Source organism: Atractosteus spatula, chromosome 13, assembly GCF_055471065.1.
Source record: "Atractosteus spatula isolate fAtrSpa1 chromosome 13, fAtrSpa1.hap1, whole genome shotgun sequence".
NCBI lineage: Eukaryota > Metazoa > Chordata > Actinopteri > Semionotiformes > Lepisosteidae > Atractosteus > Atractosteus spatula.
In genome coordinates this window covers 1,665,435-1,691,249 of record NC_142718.1, presented here as the reverse complement: position 1 = coordinate 1,691,249, position 25,815 = coordinate 1,665,435, and the positions used below count along the sequence as shown (strand labels likewise).

Here is a 25,815-nt window from a genome sequence, read left to right as displayed (position 1 = left end):
TATTCCTGCCCCAGCGCGGAAAGCAATAAAACTCTGGACAGCTGCAGTTCAAGTCTGAGGTTTTTATTTGCAGATAAACAAGCAGCTTAAACGAAGCCCCTAAAACTACGACCTTCGTTCGTGAGGTCAGTCAGGCGCACGCAAGACCACAGACACCCCCCGTTCTCGGCTGGCCGGTTTGACAAAATGGGATTTTTTTTAAAGAGAGCGCGGACGCAGGATGTCACGACAGGCAGCCGCTGCAATTCCTGGCCTCACGGTGCAGCCCCGAGCCTAGAATCGCCCCCCCCCCCGGTGGCGGGGTATCAGAGTCCCAGGCCCGCTGTCTGCACCCCGGCGCTCTGACCGCACACCGCTGCCTAGCGGACACTCCGCGCCACCGCGCAATCCAACATCACTCGGCAGGCGGCGCGTCAGATGAGCAGATGAGTTTCCCCCCACAAACACACACAATTATAATAATAATAATAATAATAATTATAATTATATAATTACACTTATAAAGCGCTTTACAGGTAATGGGGATCCCCTCCACCACCACCAGGGTGCAGCATCCACCTGGATGATGCGACAGCAGCCATAGTGCGCCAGAACGCTCACCACACATCAGCTCCCAGTGGGGAGGAGAGCAGAGGGATGAAGCCAATTCAGAGAGGGGGGTTATTAGGAGGCCATGATGGGTAAAGGCCAGGGGGAGATTTGGCCAGGACACCGGGGTAACACCCCAACTCTTTTCAATTCCTCTCCCTCTCCGACACCCTGATTCTCCGAGCAGCTGTCGGGGGAGGGGGGGGGCGCCTCACACGTACCCCCCCCCCCCAGCCCCGAGTCGGGAAGGGAGTGACAGGAATCGGGAAGGACAAAAAAAATCAGGGAGAAAGAGAGAAAATGATCCCCCCACCCCCAACCCCTCACCCCCCTGGGGTCACCGCGCAAGGGAGCAGGCACAGGAGGCGCAGACGGATGAGGAAAACAAACGGGGGCGCCCCTGGAGGTCTCCCCCTGCAGCCGAGCCAGCGGGCGCCCTCCCGACCTCACAGAGGTCACACAGTCGCTGTAGCGGTGCTCCGATCGCAATGCTGCTGCAAGAGGCAGGGGACACGGGAAACAGCCGCTCGCCCCTGCGTCCGGGGGCCGGGAGGGGCCGGGAGGGGCCGGGCCAAGACAGCAGCAGCCCAGCGCCCTGCTCGCCTGAGTCGAGCCCCGGCAGAACGAAGAGGCTCAGCCCAGGGCAGGGCAGGGCGTCCCCTGGGAAAGACGCGCGGCGGCCTGCGTCTGCGCGGGGTGTCCAGCGGGAGGCGTGGGGGCCGATGAGCGGAGTCTCCGCGGCCTGTCGCGCGAATGCAACGCGACAGCGGCCTTCCGCGGGATCTGACCTTTGACCCCCCCCCCCCACTCACTCGGCGCACTGCACCGTTTTGGTGGTCACCAGGGCGGCGCCGCCGAGCTCGGTGGCAGGTAGCGGGAAGCCGTGCTCTTTCCTGCCGTTGCAGATGTACACCTTCAGACGCCCCTCCTCCTCCTCCTCCTCGCCCGCGGGAGAAGAGTCTGCCACCGTCCGGGGCGCCTGGACACCGGCCGCCACCCCGTTGCCATTCAGGTGCGGACAGGAAGTGGGCGACCCGTCGTCCTCCTCGCCTGGGGGGGCGCCCCCCGCTCCCACCCGCTGCAGCTCGCTGGGGGGTTCTGCTTCCGGGTCGGCTAGAGAGGAAACAGGAAGCACGTCAGCGTCACCGCCCACCGACCAGGTCACAGCGGCGTACTGGCCTGTGACTACACGTGCGCCAACGCGGGACCCCCGATCTGCCGGGTGGGGGAGTGCGCGACGCCGCAGGACCGGCGAGCGGCTCGCTCTCAGGAGACAGTGCGGGCCACAGGCTGGGCCGGGTCAGTACCGCCATGGGGGTCCTCTAGGGAAAACAAGGTTGCTGCTGTAATGGGTGTTGGGGAACCAGTAGGTGGCGCTTTTGCCTGTGGCCACTAGTGCTGGTCACTGTGTCTTGCCCTGGGGGGGCAGCTGGTGCAAACTGGTCACTGTGTCTTGCCCTGGGGGTGCAGCTGGCGCAGACTGGGAGCTGTGTCTTGCCCTGGGGGTGCAGCTGGTGCAGACTGGTCACTGTGTCTTGCCCTGGGGGGGCAGCTGGTGCAGACTGGGAGCTGTGTCTTGCCCTGGGGGTGCAGCTGGCGCAGACTGGGAGCTGTGTCTTGCCCTGGGGGTGCAGCTGGTGCAGACTGGTCACTGTGTCTTGCCCTGGGGGGGCAGCTGGTGCAGACTGGTCACTGTGTCTTGCCCTGGGGGGGCAGCTGGTGCAGACTGGGAGCTGTGTCTTGCCCTGGGGGTGCAGCTGGCACGGACTGGGAGCTGTGTATTGCCCTGGGGGGGCAGCTGGTGCAGTACAGCTCCACCTATATGTACGCTTTATAGATACAAAAGCTTCTTCTTCTCTTCATTAGTCCTCCTCCTCTGAGCACTGATGCGCTTGGCCACAGTGCTCAAAACAAGCACACGACACTGTGCATCACTCCTTCAAGTCACCTGAGGCAGGGCCGAGCATTTCGAAGAGGTGACACCACGAACTACAGACTCACAATTTCAGCCCTTCAGGTATGACCGGTCCCGAGGAATAAATCTCAAGGATCAGCGAATCAGCGACCTGGTAGAACCGCTGGTCTGATTCGGGCTGCAACCAGCTGGATTGGCGGTTTCCTGGGACCGTCCTGTGACTGGCCGGCACACCCCCCTTTCACTTCCTGAGGTCAGAGGTCAGCGCTTCCTGCTGGGGGGTCAGGACGGTATTCGCAGCGCAGTGGGAGAAGCTGCGCCCCCCAGGAGGCTCCCGGCCCGCACCGCCGGCGCCAGGCCCCGCGGGTTCGAGAGAAGGCGGAGTCTCTGCAGGTGCCTGACCTCGCCAAGGGCCCCTTGCAGCAGCAGATGTGAGCAGGGCTGGAGACTTGGGTTGTCAGGGTCCCTAGAGACAGACTCTGAAAACAGAGAAACGGAAACCTTCGGGGAGGGGGGCGGGGGGGTGTCACGGCTGAGCTGCTGCAGACCAAACTCACCCCCCCCCTCCCCCATGTACACAGACCTCACCAAACCCCATGGGGCAGAGAGACAGAGAGGGGCGAGTCAGAAAGAGAGTGAGCACGAAAGAGAAAGAGATCCGGACTGGGAGAAAGAGAACGAGAGAGGGAGCAAGTAAGAATGAGAGAAAGAGAAGCGATGGAGAAAGGCAGGCAGATAACCCCCAGCAGGCCAGGTGCAGCGCTGCAGGGCCTGACGCAGACGCTCACCCGCGCGCAGGTGCAGCTCTAGCGAATTCCACTGTGCTTTGGAAAGGAGTCATCGAGAAAACAGCAGGAGCGGACAGTCGTGGTCCCGGAGAGCCGCAGTCCGGCTTTATGGGTCGACTTTGCGTCGTCCGATTCAGAAGGTTGGCATTTTCTCTAAGATCAAGGTGAAATGCCAACACTCTGTAGCTTCCACAACCCTCAGAGGGCCAGCCCCGGGCTTCACCAAACCCCTGAACTTGCTAAGTCACTCAGAACTCACATGTTCTAAGTCTATACAACTGCCGATTTAAGGGTGACCTACTGTGCAAGACATATTAGACTGGGGCTGTCCAGGACCAGGGTTGGGGACCCCTGATTTAAGGTGGCCCCGACACAAGACCTCCTGAACTGTGGATCTCCAGGTCTAAAGCTGGGGACCCCTGATTTAAGGTGGCCCCGACACAAGACCTCCCGGACTGAGGCTCCCCAGTACCAGGGCCAGAGACCCCTGATTTAGGGTGACCTATAGACTAACTGGACAGGTGCTCTCCAGGACCAAAGCTGGGGACCCCTGATTTAGGGTGGCCCAGACACAAGACCTCCCGGAGTGGGGCTCCCCACCGCTGCCTCAGCCTGCAGTCTCACCTGGTGTGCGCGCGTGCTGCCTCCGGTACTTCCTGTAAATGATGAACCAGAGCAACAGGGCCAGCAGAGAGCTACACATCACCCCCAACACGCACCCCCAGGCCAGGGGGCTGACCACCGGCGCGCCTGCAGTGGGGGGGGTCTCGGCGCTGGCCTCCAGGACGGGGGCGGCCTCTGTTGAGGGAGCAGAAACACCGCGTTCAGCCGCGCACCCGCAGGACAGCCCGTCCGCTCCGAGCGACTGCTGAGCCATCCCGAGCCCCAATTCTCTCGGCGCGTTCCGCAGACAGGTCCCGGGGGGCAGTGAAAAAAAACAGAGCGAATACTCATCCATCGTGTTTCTCAGCGCGGCTCGGGCACACAGACGGGCGTGTGGGCGCCTGCTCGTTCGCACGCAGAGAGCTGGCGTGAGCGGATGACGACGCTGTAAAACGACGGGATGTGGTGCTGGCCCACGAACCGGACCGTGGGGAACTCCCGCCCCTGCGGACAACAACAGAACCCAGCAGGGGGCGCTACACCGGCTCAGTCTCCCCCACCCAACCTCGGGTCCCTCGAGGGACCTGAGTACATGTCTAATACTGTATATGTATTAGTAATAAGTGAGGTCATCAGAATACCCCCCCCCCCCCCCAGTCCGTGGGAGGCCAGTGATTCATGTGGGGGTTGCAGCGTGGAGTTCCCCAGAGAGGGCATGGTCGCTGTCACGATGGTGACATCAACGCCCTCCGATGTGTTGTGCCATTGTCCAGAGAGGAAGGGGTTTTCCACTGTTCCAGCTCCTGTACCGGCTCACAGCCTGTCACTGGAACAGGCCAGCTGCAATGTCTCCATTTACAGTACATGCACAGCTACTCACGCACAGCCATCCCTGCTCATGTGCGCTCATTTATATCGACATACGGTCATTCATATCTGTGTGTGCTCTTTTATATCGACATCCGGTCATTCATATCTGTGTGCGCTCTTTTATATCGACATCCGGTCATTCATATCTGTGTGCGCTCATTTATATCGACATACGGTCATTCATATCTGTGTGTGCTCATTTATATCGACATACGGTCATTCATACTCGCGTGCGGTCATTCATATTTACACACGGTCAATCATACTTGTGGGCATTCATTTATATTTAAACACGGTCATTCATACCCACGCATGGTCATTTATATTTACACACGGTCATTCATACTCGTGCAGGCTCATTTATACTTGTGAATATACTGGGGCACAGCGTTCTATATTTACTGTATATATATGGTTACGCATATGCCAGCACGGTCTTTTCGGGCATTAAGCATCTGAGGACCCTTCAGGTCGTGAATCACGAGGCCACTGAAGAGAGCAGAGTGAGAAGAGGAAAAAAGCTTCATGATCAGACAAGCAGAGAGACAGGTACACAGACAGGCAGGACGTCACACGAGGACAGGTAAGGAGGAGAGCTCAGTACACAGGTGTGAAGACAGACACACAGGGCAGTGTGTTGATGGACAGACAGACAGTCAGAGAGACAGGTACACAGACAGGTAAGGCGAAGGAGAGCTCAGTACACAGGTGTGAAGACAGACACACAGGGCAGTGTGTTGATGGCCAGGCCAGTCTTACCTGTGGTGAGGTTCTTCTGCGCCTTCATGCACTGCCGGACCAGGCTATCCCAGAAGAGTCCGGCTGCACAGCCCTCTCCCTTCACGGGCCCTGCAGCCAGTTTAAAAAGTCTTTCGTCACACCAGGTGTGCGAGCAAGTCAGGCGCGTACAAGTCAGTACACAAGACTCTGGTGCCAGTCAGGACAGACAGACACACAGTACACAAGACTCTGGTGCCAGTCAGGACAGACAGACACACAGTACACAAGACTCTGGTGCCCATCAGGACAGACAGACAGTAAACAAGACTCTGGTGCCCATCAGGACAGACAGTATAGGAGACTCTGGTGCCAGTCAGGACAGACAGACAGAACACAAGACTCTGGTGCCCATCAGGACAGACAGACAGTACGCGAGGCTGTGGTGCCAGTCAGGACAGACAGGCAGTATAGGAGACTCTGGTGCCAGTCAGGACAGACAGACAGAACACAAGACTCTGGTGCCCATCAGGACAGACAGACAGTACGCGAGGCTGTGGTGCCAGTCAGGACAGACAGGCAGTATAGGAGACTCTGGTGCCAGTCAGGACAGACAGACAGAACACAAGACTCTGGTGCCAGTCAGGACAGACAGACAGAACACAAGACTCTGGTGCCCATCAGGACAGACAGACAGTACGCGAGGCTGTGGTGCCAGTCAGGACAGACAGGCAGTATAGGAGACTCTGGTGCCAGTCAGGACAGACAGACAGAACACAAGACTCTGGTGCCCATCAGGACAGACAGACAGTACGCGAGGCTGTGGTGCCAGTCAGGACAGACAGGCAGTATAGGAGACTCTGGTGCCAGTTAGCAGAGGCAGACAGACAGTACATGAGGCTGTGGTGCTGGTCGGGACAGACAGACACTGCAGGGATGTGTACCGGTATCAGGATTTTTCTCTTCTGAGACGCAGGCTTTCACCAGAGTGTCCAAGGACGTTCCAGGCGGGCAGCTCGTGGCCATGGCGTGCCGATTCTCGCCGACCGAATGTCAGGGCAACCAAACCGTCTCCGAGCAGGAGCCACACGCCGGGGGAGCAGGGCAGAGCCGAGGAGCGGAGCTGCAGAGAACGCGTCTCGGGGGCGGCCCTGGGGAAAGATCATGAAAAGACGAAATGAGAGATGACAAGGAAGAAGGAAAAAAACAGCCAACAGCAGCGTTTCACTTCTGCTTAGCGGTGGCAGGAAAGAGTGATTCACCGCGCTGCCGTCTCCAGGGAGCTCCGGGGCCCCGCTGACCTGCAGACCAGCCTGCTGTTCTCACCAGCAATTATCACGGTCCCAGGGAACACAATGCTGAGGCCTCACGCACACACAGACGTGTGCACAATCACAAGCACACACAAACGTCCACGGTCGTGTGTGCACAATCACAAGCACACACACACTCACAGACGTGTGCACAATCACAAGAAAAAACTCACAGACGTGTGTGTACAATCACAAACACACCCACACCCACAGATGTGTGTGCACAATCACAAGCACACACTCACAGACGTGTGTGCACAATCACAATCACAAGCACACACCCACCCACGGATGTGTGTGCACAATCACAAGAACACACTCACAGACGTGTGTATACAATCACAAGCACACCCACACCCACAGACGTGTGTGCACAATCACAAGCACACACACCTTCCCAGAAACTCAAACCCACAAGCACGTTCCTTCACAAACACACAGAAGTACACACACCCCAACAGAAGTGCACTCAGCATCACACAAGCACACACTCACAGATACAAGCGTGCACAAGGACATTCCCACAGTGCACGGATGTCAGGAATTAGTTATTAATTATTCATTGATGAGTTCTTAATTGCACGAAACACAGGCTCAGAGTTAAAGAGACAACCCAGCACTTCTCTGAAGCAGGGATGAGGCCGGAGTTCCTCTGTCTCACGTGGAGAGTGACGTTCCTGTTCCCTGTCATGCCGCGATTCCGCCCGTTTCCGCGAAGCTGCGGGTGCGTCACCCCCTAAGCCCCCCCGCCCACGTCGCCCGAGCTCACCCGGGCTATTCTGAAAGACAGCAGCCGCGCTGGGACGCTGCTCGGGGGGGGGTTTCGGTTCTGCTTTCGCTCCCACCTCGGCTGAGAACCCGCAGAAAGACAGAGAGAGAGTCACTGCCCCCCGAGAGCAGGCTCGCTGGGGTCGTCACACACAGCCCCCCGCCACAGAGGAGAGGTCAGAGGAGCAGGCCATTCAGCCCTCCGAGCCTGTCGCCTAGCCAGGAGCGCATCTGGAGAGAAGCCAGGGTATCGGCTTCAATAACATGGCTGGGCAGCTTGTTCCCCACCCCCACCAACCTTGGTGTAAGGGACGCACCTCCCGTCCCGACTGGAGCGCAGCTTCTTGAGAGGAAAGAGGGGATCGATGTGAGTGACATGGCTGGCTAGAAGAGTGCGGGACTGTGCCTGTGCCCTTGAGGATTCTGACTACAGGTGTCCTTGTAGTCTCCTTCATGTAAGACTAAAGAGCCTCAGTTCCACCAGCCTGTCCCTTGAGCTGCTCTGTGACCAAACAGAGCTACAGATTTCACCAGACCCTTTGAACCCTGCAGATGCGTTTACAAAACCGGTCTTCACCTGCCAGCTCTTCTGTTTTTAAACAGCCCACCCCGACCAGTCAGCCACTCCAGACAGAGCTTTATTCACCACTCAGCACAGAGTTAAAAAAATATTTAAAAATCATCACAAATCATGCGAACTCGTAGGCTTAAAAACAATGATCCAGCCACCCAGGATCGAGAGAAACCTGAGCAGCCCCTGAGTGGAGCCTAGTACTCCAAAACTCACTTGCAGTATATTTTCATGTACTGTGTACAAATATACTCAGAATAATTACGTACACTGACCAGGATTAGGGAAAAAAGTGTTCTAGAACAGAAAAATGGAATATGGATGAGATTCTGGGACAGACAAGCCAAAATTCCAGATCCCGTTCAGACACAATGACAAGCACAATGGAAAAAAAAGGCAGGGATTAATCCATTAGTCGCAGTTCAAGAGCTGATTGGTGATCAATGCAGGAAGCAATGCGAGCACCGCCGCCGTCGTGCACCAGGGTAGAAGCAGAAACCACTGCAGAACCTCTCTGAAATGAGCAGCCCCACCCGTAACTAGTGCCCGTTTCCCAGGCCCTGCAGTGTGGGCGCTGGGCTGCCCAGCCTGCGCTCGTGGCAGAAGGGGTTGTATCTGCTCCGTTCTGTGCCCGGTGTTGTGCAGCAGTCCCTGTGTGAAGGCGTCTCAGATTCTCCCCCAGCGTCCGGTCCAGCAGGCGAAGAGTCGTCCGACAACTCCATAACAGCCTTTTCTCCCATCACTCTCCTCTCCCTCATCCCTCACTCCTGTCCCCCTCCTCCTCTCCCTCACTCCTGTCCCCCTCCTCCTCTCCCTCGCCACTCACTCCTATCCCCCTCCTCCTCTCCCTCATCCCTCACTCCTATCTTCTCCCTCCTCCTCTCCCTCACTCCTATCTTCTCCCTCCTCCTCTCCCTGGCCCCTCACTCCGGGGCTGGAACAGCAGGGGCCTCATGCCCACGAAGGTGAAGTTGTAGGTGTCGGGCAGCCCCCGGTGCGCCGTGCCGTTGAAGTGGCTCCAGGAGAAGGCCGGCAGCCCCCCCTGCACTGTGGGCCCGCTGATGGCCTCCGCCGCCAGCTCCTGGGCCATGGCGTAATCGGTCACCTGCAGGAGAGGGGAGAGGAGCTGGGTCACACCCGGGGTCCCCAGTCCTGCTGCTCTGGGGAGGGGGGTCAGTGCGTCTAGAGCAGGGGTCCCCAGCCTCTGTGTCTCTGTTGGGGGGGGGGGGTCAGTGTGTCTAGAGCAGGGGACCCCGCTCTCTGGGGAGGAGGGGTCAGTGTGTCTAGAGCAGGGGTCCCCACTCTCTGGGGATGGGGGGTCAGTGTGTCTAGAGCAGGGGTCCCCACTCTCTGGGGAGGGGGGGTCAGTGTGTCTAGAGCAGGGATCCCCAGCCTCTGTGTCTCTGTGGAGGGGGGGGGGGTCAGTGTGTCTAGAGCAGGGGTCCCCACTCTCTGGGAGGGCAGGGCCAAGTCAGTTCAGGACGGGTCGACTTCAGTGTTTGTGACTATTGAGGGTTCACAGTCTCCCCCAAGGCAGCGACCATGCCCGCCCAGCAGGGGGCCGCGCTGGGAGAGAGAGGGCGGCCGTGTGCAGGGATCTGGCCCTACCTTGGTGTCGTAGCAGCCTTCGGGAGAGGGGTGCTCCGACTGCAGGTCGTTCCGGCAGCAGATGGCCAGACAGGGGTTCTCCTCGGAGTAGGGGTCCTGCTTGTAATCTGACCACAGGAGGGGGGGACATAATTAACCAATCGGAGGGCAGCAACTTCCTGGCATGGATTCGACATGAATCCAGGAACTATCCCATGGAACCTAGACATCCCTCTCCCTCAGACCTCCGGAGGAGTGCTTGCTCGTGACCGCATCTCCATTTCTGGATTTAATGAGCTGTTCCGATCCCTGTCTGAGCGATTCTGAGTTGTCGCGCAGAGGACAGGGTAACATGAGACATTGTGCACACACCTGCAGAACCACACCTGCGCAGAGGAGGGGAGCTCGGGAACAGTGCATTCCCGACAGCTGACCGTTTTGGGGAACCCCCCCCCCCCCCCCCCGGCCCCTCCAGACGTGGAGCGGAGACACTCCGGTCAGCTATCTAAGGCCAGGCTGGGACGTCCTGACCGAAGGGGTTCCTGCGAGACTCCGGCGATGTGCGGCAGGCGGGTCGGCCACGTCAGTCGGGATGCTGGATGGGAACAAACCTCCAGATTCAGGGACAACGCGGAGCGCTCCGGGGTTCCTCCACCTACCGTTGAGCCGCATGATGTGCTTGAGGGACCGCAGGTCGGCCACGCCCGCCTGGTCCCGGCGGAAGATCTTGGCGCGAGCGCACAGGTCGTAGGAGAACTGCTGCCCGTACTCCTGCCGCATGGCCGGGTAGCCGCTGAGGTTGTAGATCTGCTCGTGGAAGGGCACGTTGTAGGAGGGCCAGTACCCTGCGCGGGGGGAGGGGGGACACAGGGCTCAGGGGGCAGGAGCCGACACGGACAAACGCGTCAGAGACACCGACTGCCAGGAAACCAGGCCAGGAGACACGGACACATGGTACGGGCAGGAGGGAGACCTGGCGGACCGACAGGTACGGGCAGGAGGGAGACCAGGCGGACCGACAGGCACGGGCAGGAGGGAGACCAGGCGGACCGACAGGCACGGGCAGGAGGGAGACCAGGCGGACCGACAGGCACGGGCAGGAGGGAGACCTGGCGGACCGACAGGCACGGGCAGGAGGGAGACCTGGCGGACCGACAGGCACGGGCAGGAGGGAGACCTGGCGGACCGACAGGCACGGGCAGGAGGGAGACCTGGCGGACCGACAGGCACGGGCAGGAGGGAGACCAGGCGGACCGACAGGCACGGGCAGGAGGGAGACCTGGCGGACCGACAGGCACGGGCTTTGAGAGTAAACAAGCTGCATTAATGAGGCAGACAGACTGGCGATGGGATCTGCGGACAGAGACGCAGCTGTTCTAAGCGAGAAGGCCGGGGGCAGGGAGCCGCAGAGAGGTCACTTTCAGAAGACGAGGCAGAGCGTGGGCGACAGACACGGAGGAGGGAAGGAGAGGCGCCGGGGCTCACCCCTGCGCAGGGTCTGCGTCTGGTCCGAGTGCACCACCAGCCCGGGGATCTGCTCCACGATGACCAGGGCGCCGTCCTCGATCCCGTGCCCGAGGGACACCCGGCTCAGGTCCACCACCATGTACTGGTTATTGTAGGTGCCTGCAGGGGGGCGACGTGTGGTTCAGGTCGGGCGCGGGGCTGCATGTCAAGAGCTAAGCTTTGGCCCTCCGCTTCCAAAGGCTGGAGCACTACTCTTCCACTCCAGGACAGCACCTTCTTGTTTTATAAATATTCCATATTATATCAGCAGAAAAGCTTAAAACTACCACTTTTTATACACGTTATTTCACATGTTAGTTAAAGACTTCAACGCTTCAAATGTTTAGGGAGAAATGGAATACTGGTGTGTATTTTTTCTTTAAGGTACCGAGACCAGCCATATACTGTATGTTTATGTTCCAAAATTAATAGCGTTTATGGCCTTCACACGCGTTACAGTATGCCCCTATTCTTTTTATGCTCAGCTACTAAGATTTCCCTTCAGTGGTAAAATTCCATATAAATATTCAATACTAAAAGGGGCACAGTAAAGACATTTAAATCTTTCTACGACCGACCAACGCACCACGAGTGCCCCTGTCGGTCAACCAATCACGTACCGTGGTATCGCGCGAGGACGTAGCCAATTACCCGCGGTACGTGTCTGTGCCGCGCACTCTGAATGGCTGCATCGGTACCGCTAATATACACCAGATTTGCTCTGCAGGTCACAACAATATCTGATGGAAAGCCCACCCCTCTCCTTTCACTGCCTCGGGCCATGTCTGTAAATGCACAGGAGTGGACGATGGGTTCTGCAACATATACTGTACAAAAGGTGACTGGCTGGCTGGAGGTCAGAGCTGGGCTCACCGGAGTTGTATCTGGAGAAGGTCTCTGCCCACTGCTGCCCGTCCTGGGCCAGTGCATTTGCCAGGCGCACCCTCTGCCAGGCCAGCAGGCTCCGAGGGGTGATGAGGTCAAACAGTGATCTGTTGAACACGCTGTTGGTGGTCTGGATCATCACCAGCCCGCTGCCCAACAGATAGAAATCATCCAGGGACACCAGAAAACCTGCAGACACAGAGAGAGGGGTTCATACAGACACACTGACTGACTGGACACTCCAGTACATGAACACTGCACTGAGAGAGAGAGGGGTTCATACAGACACACTGACTGGACACTCCAGTACATGAACACTGCACTGAGAGAGAGAGGGGTTCATACAGACACACTGACTGACAGGACACTCCAGTAGATTCATACAGCCAGCCCCAGCCCAGACCCGCACCAGGATAACTGCTGAAGGACAGTCTCCCGGTGGCGGTGTGGGGCTCGGTCAGCCGGATGTCCCAGTGCTTGAAGATCCGCAGGGTGGCGGCGTAGGTGTACCAGCTGGAGTGGGACATCAGCAGGTTCTCATAGCCGGGCAGCACCTGCGACAGAGCAGGGGAGAGTGAGAGGACACAGCCCGTCTGACCGGGCTGTCCAGAGAGGACAGGATCAGTGACCACAGCCCGTATGACCGGGCTGTCCAGAGAGGACAGGATCAGTGACCACAGCCCGTTTGACCGGGCTGTCCAGAGAGGACAGGATCAGTGACCACAGGCTGGACAGATAGACTGGACACAGACAGACCAGAGAGGACAGGATCAGTGACCACAGGCTGGACAGATAGACTGGACACAGACAGACCAGAGAGGACAGGATCAGTGACCACAGGCTGGACAGATAGACTGGGCACAGACAGACCAGAGAGGACAGGATCAGTGACCACAGGCTGGACAGATAGACTGGGCACAGACAGACCAGAGAGGACAGGATCAGTGACCACAGGCTGGACAGATAGACTGGACACAGACAGACCAGAGAGGACAGGATCAGTGACCACAGGCTGGACAGATAGACCGGGCACAGACAGACCAGAGAGGACAGGATCAGTGACCACAGGCTGGACAGATAGACCGGACACAGACAGACCAGAGAGGACAGGCTGTGCTCCCACTGCCAGCAGGGAGAAGCCGAGACTGAGCTGTACTTCCTGCACTGCGATTGGACAAGGGTGATCCGAGTTCAGCACAGATCTCCGCCAAATCACGCCGGCAGTGGAGGGGAGCAGAGTATAACCCCACAGCAAATGACCTCTGACCTTGATGAGGGCGGAGCAGTGTCCCATGGCAGGCTGGCCGGGGTACCTGAGGAGGACGGGGGGTTTCGAGGGGGGGTGTGGCACCAGGGCAGGGATGAGATCCAGCAGGTCCCCCAGCGCGTTGAGGAACTGCACTGCGAACAGAGGGAGGGGCTGGGGGAGACGGGGGGGGGGGTGACTCCATGGCACTGCTGCCATCAGTTCGGTGCAGCTGATGGATCGTGTGCACCAGCGTGCTGCCCTGCTGACGCGCATGGGCTCCAGTACAAAGACAGAGAACGCGGAACAGCAGCAGCACCAACAACACGCTAAATAACATACAGCTTAAAAAAAACCATCAGTGTGAGTCAGTTCGTGGCAGGAAACTCATACCCAGGCAGTGAGGGTATGAGGGCAGTATCGCCTCACACCCAGGCAGTGAGGGACTGTAACAGCCCCCCCACTGCGTTGATGGCACAGCAGGGGGGGGCTCACATGTAGAATCGTGCCTCTATATTCTATTCATGCTGCACTGTCCCGTTGGAGAAATGTGTTTCACAGCACGCTCCCCACACAACACGCTGGCAGACACAGCTTCACCCACAGAGAAGCCAGCGAAGATCTCCTGTGCCTGTTAGTATCCCACAGCATTACAAGCAGGGGGCTGCGTCAGCATGCGCAGGCAGCAGAGGAACAGGAAACACAACGTTTCGGCTGTGGAGCCACAGCGGATCTCACCCCGCCAGCGAGCACACAAGCCCCGTCCACTCTGAGTGTCTGTTACAGGGAAACAGCGTCCACAGGTGCGGGTTTGCTTGCTTTTGGTGTGTCTCAACGCTGCCCTCTGGTGGCTCAACCCCATTTTTACAAATCCCAAATCTGGCTGCCCTGTCACTGGGACCTCCAGCGGCTGGCTGACTGACTGACACCCAGACTGACCACAGGCCGGGCTGGTAGCCAGGAAGGAGAGGAGATCGGTACCAGATCAGTACCTCAGTAGCTGTGTTGTGTTGTGCAGTGTCAGAGCAGTGTTGTCTTATCCTGTGTGCTGCTGTGCAGTGCAGTGTTGTCCGATACACTGTCTTTTAGAGTGTTGTGCAGCAGTGCTGTGTAGTGCTGCACACTGTAGTGTTGTACACTGCAACACTGTATTGTGCAGTGCTGTGTACCATTATATAGGCTTGTACAGTACAGTGTTGTGTACTGTTGTGCTATACAGTGTTGCACACTGAGGTACCCCCCTCTTGTTCTTCTTGGCCTAATCCCAGCTCCTGCCTGCAGCCCGCTCAGTAGTACAGTGTTGTGTTGTATTGTGTTGTGTTGCGTTGCTTCATGCTGCAGTGCACACTTCAGTACCTCCCTCTTGTTCTTCTTGGCCCAGTCCGCAGCTCCCGCCTGCAGCCCGTCCAGCTGGGCCACCAGGAAGCCGGCGTGGCGCCACAGCGGGTCGGAGGCGCTGTGGTTCCGAACCTGTGCCCTCACCCAGGCGTCCTGTTTCCTGCGGGCACCGGGCAGGGACTCAGGCAGGGGCGCAGACAGCCCGGCGGAGCCCGGGGCCCGTCTGGGACTCGGTCCTCGGTGCTCCAGGGCTCTGCGTTCTGCGGGAACCCTGTCACCCCGCCTGGTGCCGGCTGTCCGGATCCCTTCACTGGTCTCACACAAACACAGAGCGCCGCGAGACCAGGCCCACGCTGCTTAAACTCCTCTATATTCTGAGCTCCACACAGAGACAAAGACGGGAGACGTCTTCCGAACCAACAGTGAAACTCCAATCCCAGGGCACAAAGGAGCCAGCTACAGGGCAGCGCATTTCAAACTGAGAACAGGGAGCGCTTCTTTACACAAACGGCGGTGGGAGCGTGGAACAAGCTCCCCAGCTGTGTGGTGGAAGCCGATACCCAGGCTGCTTTCCAGACACAGCTGGATGAGACCCTCCAGTCAGGACAGGAAGCCAGATCTTTGCACAAAGGGCGGTGGGAGTGTGGAACAAGCTGCCCTGCCTTGTTGTCGAGGACGATACTCTGCCCTCTTTCAAGAAAGAGCTGGATGATCAATCACGCAGCTGCTCTGGACTGTATCCTGCCCTATGTTACGAGAGAGGGTGTGGCAGACCCTGATCGTAACCTTATGCATACGTGTATTTGGGTATTTGTGTATTTGTTAATGGGTTCATGTTGTTAAATCCATTATCTATTGTGTACATGTCTGCAATGCGAATATCCCATCTGGGGCAATAAAGGAAGCGAGAAAGACAGGGGCTCAGTAAGTGAAGAGATTAACAACATCCTCCCACCTCATGAAGTCCTGCACCGGGCCCAGAATCTTGGGGTCGCTGATCAGCTGGGGGTACATGTTGGCGTAGTGGTCGAACATCAGCCTGGGGGGACCAAGCGAAACCGACTGAAACCCCAGAAAAAAAAAGAAGCCTGTTTGATTTCAGCTCTCAGGGGCTTCGGGGTCTCAAACTACGGACTTACGGCGCAGTCAGGAAGCCCTCCAGGTACCCCGCGAGGAAAGAGGTGGTCTCGTCGGACTGGGGGGTCTGCCCGTAGCCGGCTCGCAGCTCCAGGACCCCCCAGCCGATCTGGGTCAGGGTGTCGCTGTAGTAGCCATAGGCGTCGCCCTGCTTCTCCATCACCCCGTCCTTCAGCAGCACGCACTTGTGAGACGGGTCCCAGTACACTGTGGCCATGTGCTGCTCTGAGAGAGCCGGACAGAGAGAGCCGGATCACACTCTCACACACTCCACTGGAGAGGGAGTGCTACATCACACTCTCACACACTCCACAGGAGCAGGAGTGCTACATCACACTTCACACACTTCACACACTCCACTGGAGAGGGAGTGCTACATCACACTCTCACACACTCCACTGGAGCGGGAGTGCTACATCACACTTCACACACTCCACTGCAGAGGGAGTGCTACATCACACTCTCACACACTCCACACACTCCACTGGAGAGGGAGTGCTACATCACACTCTCACACACTCCACTGGAGCGGGAGTGCTACATCACACTTCACACACTCCACGGGAGCAGGAGTGCTACATCACACTCTCACACACTCCACTGGAGCAGGAGTGCTACATCACACTTCACACACTCCACACACTCCACTGGAGAGGGAGTGCTACCTCACACTCTCACACACTCCACTGGAGAGGGAGTGCTACATCACACTCTCACACACTCCACTGGAGAGGGAGTGCTACATCACACTCTCACACACTCCACTGGAGCGGGAGTGCTACATCACACTTCACACACTCCACACACTCCACTGGAGAGGGAGTGCTACATCACACTCTCACACACTCCACTGGAGCAGGAGTGCTACATCACACTCTCACACACTCCACTGGAGCGGGAGTGCTACATCACACTTCACACACTCCACACACTCCACTGGAGAGGGAGTGCTACATCACACTCTCACACACTCCACTGGAGCAGGAGTGCTACCTCACACTCTCACACACTCCACTGGAGAGGGAGTGCTACATCACACTCACACACACTCCACTGGAGAGGGAGTGCTACATCACACTCTCACACACTCCACTGGAGCAGGAGTGCTACATCACACTCTCACACACTCCACTGGAGCAGGAGTGCTACATCACACTCTCACACACTCCACTGGAGAGGGAGTGCTACATCACACTTCACACACTCCACTGGAGAGGGAGTGCTACATCACACTTCACACACTCCACTGGAGCAGGAGTGCTACATCACACTCTCACACACTCCACTGGAGCGGGAGTGCTACATCACACTTCACACACTCCACTGGAGAGGGAGTGCTACATCATACTCTCACACACTCCACTGGAGAGGGAGTGCTACATCACTCTTCACACACTCCACTGGAGAGGGAGTGCTACATCATACTCTCACACACTCCACTGGAGAGGGAGTGCTACATCACTCTTCACACACTCCACTGGAGAGGGAGTGCTACATCACTCTTCACACACTCCACTGGAGCGGGAGTGCTACATCACACTCTCACACACTCCACTGGAGCAGGAGTGCTACATCATACTCTCACACACTCCACTGGAGAGGGAGTGCTACATCACTCTTCACACACTCCACTGGAGAGGAAGTGCTACCTCACACTCTCACACACTCCACTGGAGCAGGAGTGCTACATCACTCTTCACACACTCCACTGGACTGAGAGAGCTCAGACTGAGATCACAGTTGTTCACAAAGATGCACTCTTAAAATATACACACAGATGCTTTGACACACACACCAATAGCCGCACACGCACACACAGACAGACTCACGCACTCGACCACATACACCCACAGTTTACACGCGAAAAATACCGACTCTCACAGCTCCACTGGGAGCGAAGTCCTGTTCACCGCGTTATTTCTCACGTCTTGTTCATAACTTGTTAACCGTGTGAATCGTGTGTGTTTTTTTTACAGAAAACTGTTTTCCCCATGTTGATAAGAAAACACGTTCTTACACGCTTTAAAAGTGTACTTTACCCACCCCGTGCCCTGTGTCCTGTGTCCTGCTGTGTGTGTGTGACACACTGTTTTGAACATTTACTGCCCGAAAAAAGAAATCGGTATATTATTAACTTTCTTCCCCTCCGTTTCGTTCGTCTCCCTCTGCATTTACCCTAAGCTTTCCCAAATTCGATCTTTGCCAGGAGCAAAAGCGGGCACGACCAGCTCCCCACACCTGTGGAGAACCCAGGCGGAGGACGGGGAAGACAGGCAGACAAGGGACAGAGAGAGAGAGAGAGAAGACAGGATAAGGTCCAGGCAGGCTGGAGAAGCCGACCCCCGGCGGTGGAGACTCACTGCTCGCCTGGGGGACCGGCGCGCACACGGACATCAGGAGCAGCACCAGCGCCGCCAGCAGCGCCAGCCGGGACGCACGAACCGCAGCCATGGGCGGACTTCAGGGGTCAGGAGCGACACCGCTGCAGCTGCTCAGCCTGTCCTGCAGCCTCGACAGCCCGTCCCCGGGACCTGGGCTGGCAGCAGGACCGCGCTCGGAGGGAGGGGAACTGAGACGGGGGGCGGGTGCCCGTGCGTCATGCTCAGGAAGTGTCCGACCGAAGTTCTGCTTGCGGTCTTTGCGCTGTGATTCGAGAAAGTGATTTTTTTTTTTAAATGCTTTACTGATAACCACTAACAAAACACGAACACCGCTAATTGACATTTAACGACATGAAATACTGTACACATGCATTCGAAGAATAGTCGGAGGTACTGAATTTATTTACAGAAACAGCTTAACATAACTTGACACGTCAACGGTACTTTGTTTTAATCGTCTCTCCCCTCTGCCCTGCCTCACCGCCGAGCCTGCGTGTGCTTGTCACTGTGATACCCAGCCGACAGCCGTGCTGACCGGGATCTGAGAAAGCGCTCTCGCCCGCCCGGACTCCTCAAGTGTCACGGGCTCTCCTCGGCCTGGTTCCGCGACTCCAACTGGACGGGCTGCACCGACGCCGCGCTGAAACATGACTTCTGCAAACTCTCTGGCATAACTCACTTCACCATCGGAGTGCAGAGCAAAGATTTCACATCCTCTTCCCATCTTAAGCAACCAGCTCATACAGTTGTGTATAAACAGGCAGCTCTGCGGCTAAAATCTCGCTCAGGCAACTGCGGCACATAACGATGAAGAAATAACGGTCTGGCTGTGGTCAGAATGTCTACTACCCTAAATTAAGAAAGCATGTATTACGTGGAAAATTCACAATTCGATACAACGGCGTCGATTATTTATACTAAAACTATACACAACGCAATTAATTTTAAATAATTTTAAAAAATTAAGCCCACCCCAGATGGGACTCGAACCCACAATCCCTGGCTTAGGAGGCCAGTGCCTTATCCATTAGGCCACTGGGGCTGATTACAACACGTGATGGCACTCGCAGGCTTTTATCGCTTCCCAGCGGTCCCTGCGCTGACACGGCAACGTCGCGCATGACGCCGTCTCCATGGAGACGGAGCTTATCTCGGAAGCGCCGGTTGGGCGCTTCCATTTCGAAACTCGGCAAAGGGGGCAAAATAAGTATGTATTGTCGAAATGCATACCACATCAAAACTATTACCTGTCATATTGTGGATTACTTAAGCATTAAAGTCTTAAACTCATTATCCCCGACAAAAACCTCAGGCTGTTTTAATGTAAATCACACGATAAGAATGTATTTTATTTTATTCGCCACCCCCGATGTACTGTCCGTTGAAGACTTGAAACGCTCGCACAGGCGCAGCAGCTGTGTTGATGCCGGAGAGCTGCGGCGAGTGTTGCCCTCTTTGTGAATTACTTTACTATCAAGTGTACATTTTGTGTTCAGAGCAATAGTAGCCAAAGCGCGTCGAAGCTGCGGGAAGTATTATACCGGACTGCAGGACATCACGGTAAGTCCATTCCAGTTTTCTTCGTTGACACTGCTGGCAACAGTGAGAAAATGATCGGGCCGCATAAATGTGCCTTAAACCGCGTCCGATCGGCATTTAACTAAAAAAAAAACAACAACAGCCCGTGTCTTCGCCCTTTTCCGTATCGTGTTCTGCGCGGTGAAGCTGTGCCGATGCCCCGTGTCTGCATGGCCCGGAGCCCAGAGAGCGGACCTCTGGGTTAGACGCGCTCAGCAGCGCCGGACACAAGACTCAATCTCGCATAAATAAATATCAACCCCAGGCGAGGCTCTCTGCCCCGTCTGAAACTCCGCGTTTCCCCCTTTGCAGCCCCGGCTTTGCAGGCGAGCGGAGCCGCTCGGACCCGTGAGGATCAAACCTCCCCCCCCCCTGAGCTGCCTGCTCTTTCCCCGTCTGGCCGGGCTCGGTCAGCTGGCCTCGTCGTCACCGAAAGTCTCTCCTTATCTGCCCGGGCTGCTGAGCTGGCGGGTTGTTATTATTATTGGTAAATAATAGGACGTGCTGGTATTGAGAGACTGTCAAACGCTCGGCCTGCGAGGATGGGAGCTGGGGGAGACGGATATTCTCTGGGCAGTTTTACTGCTGATCAGCCACATTGACACACCTGCTGCGTTCTCGGCCGCCTCTCCGTCTTCCCGATCTCTCTCCCCTTTTCTCCAGTCACGCTTTTCCCAGAACACAGCAGAAAGGAATATTAATGTAAACCTATCCACCAGCTGGAGCAGAGAGTTCTGCGCGGCTCCGGGCAGGCCGTGAGCTGGCGTGATCAGCAGCAGCAGTGGTCGTGATTGATCTTTCGGTGGGGCTGTGTGCTGCTGCTGCTCAGCGGGTTCCAGCAGGGAGCTGGAAAGGAAGCAGCACAGGTAAGTCCTGTCTGTGTGGGGTCCCCCTCTGACCTGTGTCTGGTTCCTTTGTAGACGCCGCCGCCATGCCCCTGTTCGGGAAGAGCTTCAGCCCCAAGAGGACTCCGCCCAGGAAATCAGCCTCTCTGTCCAACCTGCACACGGTGAGCCTGTCCACAGCACCTACTCACAGCGGTCCTGTCCAGCTCTGGACACTGGCCTGGCTGTGTTCTGTAGGGTCTTCCTCACAGCTGTCCTGTCCAGCTCTGGACACTGGCCTGGCTGTGTTCTGTAGGGTCTTCCTCACAGCGGTCCTGTCCAGCTCTGGACACTGGCCTGGCTGTGTTCTGTAGGGTCTTCCTCACAGCTGTCCTGTCCAGCTCTGGACACTGGCCTGGCTGTGTTCTGTAGGGTCTTCCTCACAGCGGTCCTGTCCAGCTCTGGACACTGGCCTGGCTGTGTTCTGTAGGGTCTTCCTCACAGCGGTCCTGTCCAGCTCTGGACACTGGCCTGGGTCTGGGTCTTCTCTCCTCTGACCCCTGTTCTTCTCTCCTTGCTCTGCCACAGCTGGACCGGTCGACCCGGGAGATCGAGCTGGGTCTGGAATATGGGGCGCCGGCGATGAATATTGGGGGGCAGAGCCTCAGGTTTGAGGATGGGCAGTGGATCACAGGTCAGCACTGAGGGCTTGTCCATCTGAGCCACACTGACACCCCTAATCTGTAGGGTGTAGTGATGTTGCACTGTGATTTAAGTACTTCTGCAGTTGTAGGAAACATAAGAATATGAAACATCTGAGTGTATGAAAACAAGAGGAGACCATTTGGCTACCAGTAGCTAATTAATCCTATAAAGCTAAGTGCTTTATAGCTATACAGTTGAATTGGTTGAATTGAAACAGACAGTATCACCAATAAATCTAAGTGCTTTATATGAAGCTAGAGGTGTTGTTTTAATCTGGTGTTGTGTGTGCGTCTGCTGCTATATGACTTGCTGTGTTGAGGTGGAGGTGTACAAGTGTGCTGTACGGATCCAGTGCGTGTGTATTGCCGTGTTGAGGTGTACAAGTGTGCTGTACGGATCCAGTGCATGTGTATTGCCGTGTTGAGGTGTACAGGTGTGCTGTACAGATCCAGTGTGTGTGTGTTGCTGTGTTGAGGTGTACAGGTGTGCTGTACAGATCCAGTGTGTGTGTGTTGCTGTGTTGAGGTGTACAGGTGTACCGGTGTGCTGTACTGATCGGCAGACCTGTGTCTGTGTGTCTGGTGTTCAGAGTCCGGGGGCAATGTCTCCCACAAGGAGGTCCAGAGGCTGAAGAAGAGGAACCTGCAGCTGGAGGAGGAGAACAACCTGCTGAGGCTGAAGATCGACATCCTGCTGGACATGGTGAGCGGGGAGCAGGGCCCCTCCTTCCACCGGCCCCACCTCCCCCTCTCCCTCTCCCCTCCCCCTCTCCCCACCCTCTCTCTCACCCCTCCCCTCTCCCCTCCCCTCTCCCCTGAGCCTGACGCAGCTCACCTGCGTGTCTCTGTCTGCTGCAGCTCTCGGAGACGACGGCCGAGTCCCACCTCATGGAGAAGGAGCTGGAGGAGGTGAAGAACCACAGCCGCCGCAGGAAGTGAGAGGAGGGGGCCGTCCCGGGACCGCCACCACCCCTGGGTGGTGGGAGAGAGAGACAGGGGCCGTCCCAGGACTGTTCGAGACGCAGCCGGAGAGCAGTGAGGAGCAAGGAGGAGGGTCTGTCAACAGCTGGAAATACTGTTTATCCTGAAGTATCAAACTGCACTGTACAAGTCCACACAACGCTCCCCCACGTCCAGAGAGCAGCTCCTTCTGCGTGCTCTTCCTGTGTCCGTCCAACACACTCGTCTTGCACCAGAAGGACTGTATTCCAGGGGACGGTCTGCTCACTTCTCCTGTCACTTTGTGCTTCACGTCTCCTTCCTTCGTCTAGAATAATCGCAGCCGCTTCGTTCCTCGAACGGTTTGTAACAGGTCAGTCAAGCCCACGGAGCCAGACGTTCCTCAATTTGTAAGCTTTTAAGTCGAGGGGCGAGAGAAGAGCAGCTGTAGTCCAAGTGAAGGTTTCGAGGGGATGAAATCCCTTTGATCTTGAGGTTTAAAAGAGAAGGATGAAAAGCTTCATGGCCCTGGTACGAAGGATTGGCCAAAACCAAGCCTTGCGTTCACCACTTGGCTTCCACGTCCACTGGAAGAGTTGGGTCAAATGGACACAGGAAATAAGGATGAGGAAACGGAGCAAGACCTGCAGGATCGATGAGCTGCCCCTGGTCGCACGGACACCCCCCTCCTGCCTGTTCGGCGTCAGTGAATAAGGTTTCTACAGTCGAATGGGAACATCTGGATTCATTCGCTGCCTGGAGAGCTGTCTGCAGGAATCTGAAAGGCATTGGGAGACTCATGCTATGGCTGTTGTTTTTTTTGGGTAGTAGTTGTGCTTTCAGCGTTTGTGTTGAATTTTTCATTTTATGTACATTAAATTGGTTGACCTAGTTCTTGTATTCCTTAAATTTCTTATCTTCACAAAGCCCAGTATCGGGTACAAGTTTATGTGCCTTATTAACTAAAGATACAAATGAATGTACCGGAGACACTGCTAGAGACACTGCTGTCCCTCTCCTCTCACACTGACACACTCCTGACTGGACTGGAGACACTGCTAGAGACACTGCTGTCCTTCTCCCCTCACACTCCCCCTGAATTCACACACTGACACACTCCTGACTGGACTGGAGACACTGCTAGAGACACTGCTGTCCCTCTCCTCTCACACTGCCCCTGAATTCACACACTGACACACTCCTGACTGGACTGGAGACACTGCTGTCCCTCTCCTCTCACACTGCCCCTGAGTTCACACACTGACACACTCCTGACTGGACTGGAGACACTGCTAGAGACACTGCTGTCCCTCTCCTCTCACACTCCCCCTGAATTCACACACTGACACACTCCTGACTGGACTGGAGACACTGCTAGAGACACTGCTGTCCCTTTCCTCTCACACTCCCCCTGAATTCACACAGTGACACACTCCTGACTGGACTGGAGACACTGCTGTCCCTCTCCTCTCACACTGCCCCTGAATTCACACACTGACACACTCCTGACTGGACTGGAGACACTGCTAGAGACACTGCTGTCCCTCTCCTCTCACACTGACACACTCCTGACTGGACTGGAGACACTGCTGTCCCTCTCCTCTCACACTGACACACTCCTGACTGGACTGGAGACACTGCTGTCCCTCTCCTCTCACACTGCCCCTGAATTCACACACTGACACACTCCTGACTGGACTGGAGACACTGCTAGAGACACTGCTGTCCCTCTCCTCTCACACTGACACACTCCTGACTGGACTGGAGACACTGCTGTTTTCTCATTTCGCAACTAAATTCTGCCCTTAGCTGTCTGAGTGCCGAGGAGCTGTGGTCCGGGGAGGAAGTGGTCTGTTGTTTTGCTGATTAATCTGCAGGTTGCTGCAAGGGGCTGGGGACAATGGGGCTCTTTGTGTGTGGTGACACGAAGGGGATTAAGGGCGAAGCTGAGGAGTGCAAAGCCACCCTCGCAGAGCAAGACACGCGGCCGGCCCCCCTCGCCAGCAGCTCTCCAGCTCTCCAGCAGGGGGAGACAGGAGGGGAGGCTCTGGGGATGTGCCACCTGAGAGCTCTCACCTCCACCCCGCCCCCCTGCCGGGGACCCTGCCCTGTTAAGTGAACCAACCTGGAGTTTTTTATTCTCTCTTTTTACCTGTCAGCATGGGACTTAAATCTTCATGCCAGAGGAACAAACTCCGCCTGCTCTTTATTTAGAGAGATCCCTCCAGTGTCCAGCGCGACTTTAAAAACCTGCCATCAATACGACACTGACTCCGGACTCGTCGGGGTCTCTGCTTTCCTCACCTCGCCGGCAGCTCCAGTGTCCTGCTGCTGGCAGAGAGGGACTGGGGCAATAAAACTGGTGAAATTAAAGGAAATGGAAAAATCAAGATGCCTTGTTTGATGGGCGAGGGAAGCAAGTGGCAAGTTAAACTCATCTGGAGCAGAAGAAGGCCGGGGTCTGCAGGCGACGGGTGCGTTGTGCTGGCTCTGGACACTGGACACTGGACACTGGACACTGTCCGGGAGAAGAGCGAGCGAGGGCGGCTGTTTCAGGCCAGGCTGGGGTGCCGAGCTGGGATCTGGGAGTCCTGGCTGCGGAAGGGGGAGGCGGGGTGGAGAGACGGAGGGAGGAGGGATGGAGTTGCGTCGCACAGCCCTCCCTGGTTAAATCAGATCGTTGAAAGGTGGGAAGCGGAGAGAGAGAGGGAGAGGGAGAGAGAGGGCAGGGTGAGAGCTGTTCAGAGAGCTGAGCCGGAGGAGCAGGGACAGCCTTCATCCCCAGGAGGACTCTCTGGAAGGGGCTGGCGTGTGTGTGGAAGCTGGGCTCCAGATTCGCACCATGGCCCTGAAGACAGCGGAGGAGCAGCGGCCCTGACTGGACTATCGCTCCAGCCGACGGAGGCTGAAAAGGGCAGCGTGCCTCCTGGCCCTGACCGCAGCTCTGTCCGGCTGCACCGAGACCGAAACACAGGGACAGGCGGCCACACGTGGGAGGAGTCAGGGAGACCGGCAGGTGAGCGAGAGGTCCCCCAGGTTAACTGTCTTTTCTCTTCTAACCCTGATGATGAGCTGAACTCCCCCCTGTACTTACCCCCAGATGTTGACTGTTTACACTAAACTCCCGATGAGAAAGACAGGTTTAAGTGCTGTCCGAGTCCAGGAGTAGTGTGAGGAAGATACCTCAAAGAGAGACAGGTATATATAAGCTGTGTAGGGCCATAGCCCCTTTGAGCTATACTCATACTATAACTATTATGGTGCTTATTGTGGTTCCTTGTATGCATACAGTAAAGCTTGGCTGGACGAACAGACACTTCGGGCTCGAATTTCTTGGTTTCTATAATCCTAACGTACTTCATGTGGAATCGTCCTTTCGTTTGTGGTCACTCTCTCGGGACGAGCTGAGAATGTGTCGCACTGTGTTGAAGTCCAAAAGATGTTGGTTTTAGAGAATTTATAGTGGAGGGTTTTACCTGTTCTGTTCTAAGTGCTTGATCGTCAAGTGCTCACGCTCAGGGGACAGCAGCTGGTGGACTAGGAGGAAAGTCCATCAC

The 25,815-nt window shown here is 56.5% G+C and overlaps 3 protein-coding genes and 1 non-coding gene across 4 annotated transcripts; 1 reads left to right on the top strand and 3 right to left on the bottom strand.

The window, feature by feature from the left end:
• Positions 1-50: 50 nt before the first annotated feature.
• Positions 51-8,089, bottom strand: LOC148821572 (uncharacterized). Its single transcript, XM_088930314.1, has 4 exons — positions 6,426-8,089; positions 5,524-5,613; positions 3,916-4,089; positions 51-1,701 (listed from the first exon to the last, which is right to left on the bottom strand). Exons 1-4 carry the CDS (start codon positions 6,505-6,507, stop codon positions 1,397-1,399), a joined length of 651 nt encoding a protein of 216 aa, XP_088786440.1. The 5' UTR covers positions 6,508-8,089; the 3' UTR covers positions 51-1,396.
• A 95-nt stretch (positions 8,090-8,184) lies between these two features.
• On the bottom strand, positions 8,185-18,376 carry plbd1b (phospholipase B domain containing 1b). Its single transcript, XM_088930309.1, has 11 exons — positions 18,193-18,376; positions 15,835-16,057; positions 15,651-15,734; positions 14,714-14,855; positions 13,379-13,531; positions 12,521-12,665; positions 12,100-12,300; positions 11,206-11,346; positions 10,380-10,565; positions 9,742-9,848; positions 8,185-9,238 (listed from the first exon to the last, which is right to left on the bottom strand). Exons 1-11 carry the CDS (start codon positions 18,281-18,283, stop codon positions 9,026-9,028), a joined length of 1,686 nt encoding a protein of 561 aa, XP_088786435.1. The 5' UTR covers positions 18,284-18,376; the 3' UTR covers positions 8,185-9,025.
• An 806-nt stretch (positions 18,377-19,182) lies between these two features.
• On the bottom strand, positions 19,183-19,255 carry trnar-ccu (transfer RNA arginine (anticodon CCU)). Its single transcript has one exon. It is a non-coding gene; the product is annotated as a tRNA-Arg (tRNA).
• Positions 19,256-19,617: 362 nt separating this feature from the next.
• cby1 (chibby 1, beta catenin antagonist) lies at positions 19,618-23,150 on the top strand. The gene is made up of 5 exons (XM_088930524.1): positions 19,618-19,773; positions 20,712-20,800; positions 21,204-21,309; positions 21,910-22,022; positions 22,178-23,150. Exons 2-5 carry the CDS (start codon positions 20,723-20,725, stop codon positions 22,256-22,258), a joined length of 378 nt encoding a protein of 125 aa, XP_088786650.1. The 5' UTR covers positions 19,618-19,773; positions 20,712-20,722; the 3' UTR covers positions 22,259-23,150.
• The last annotated feature ends 2,665 nt before the right edge of the window (positions 23,151-25,815 follow it).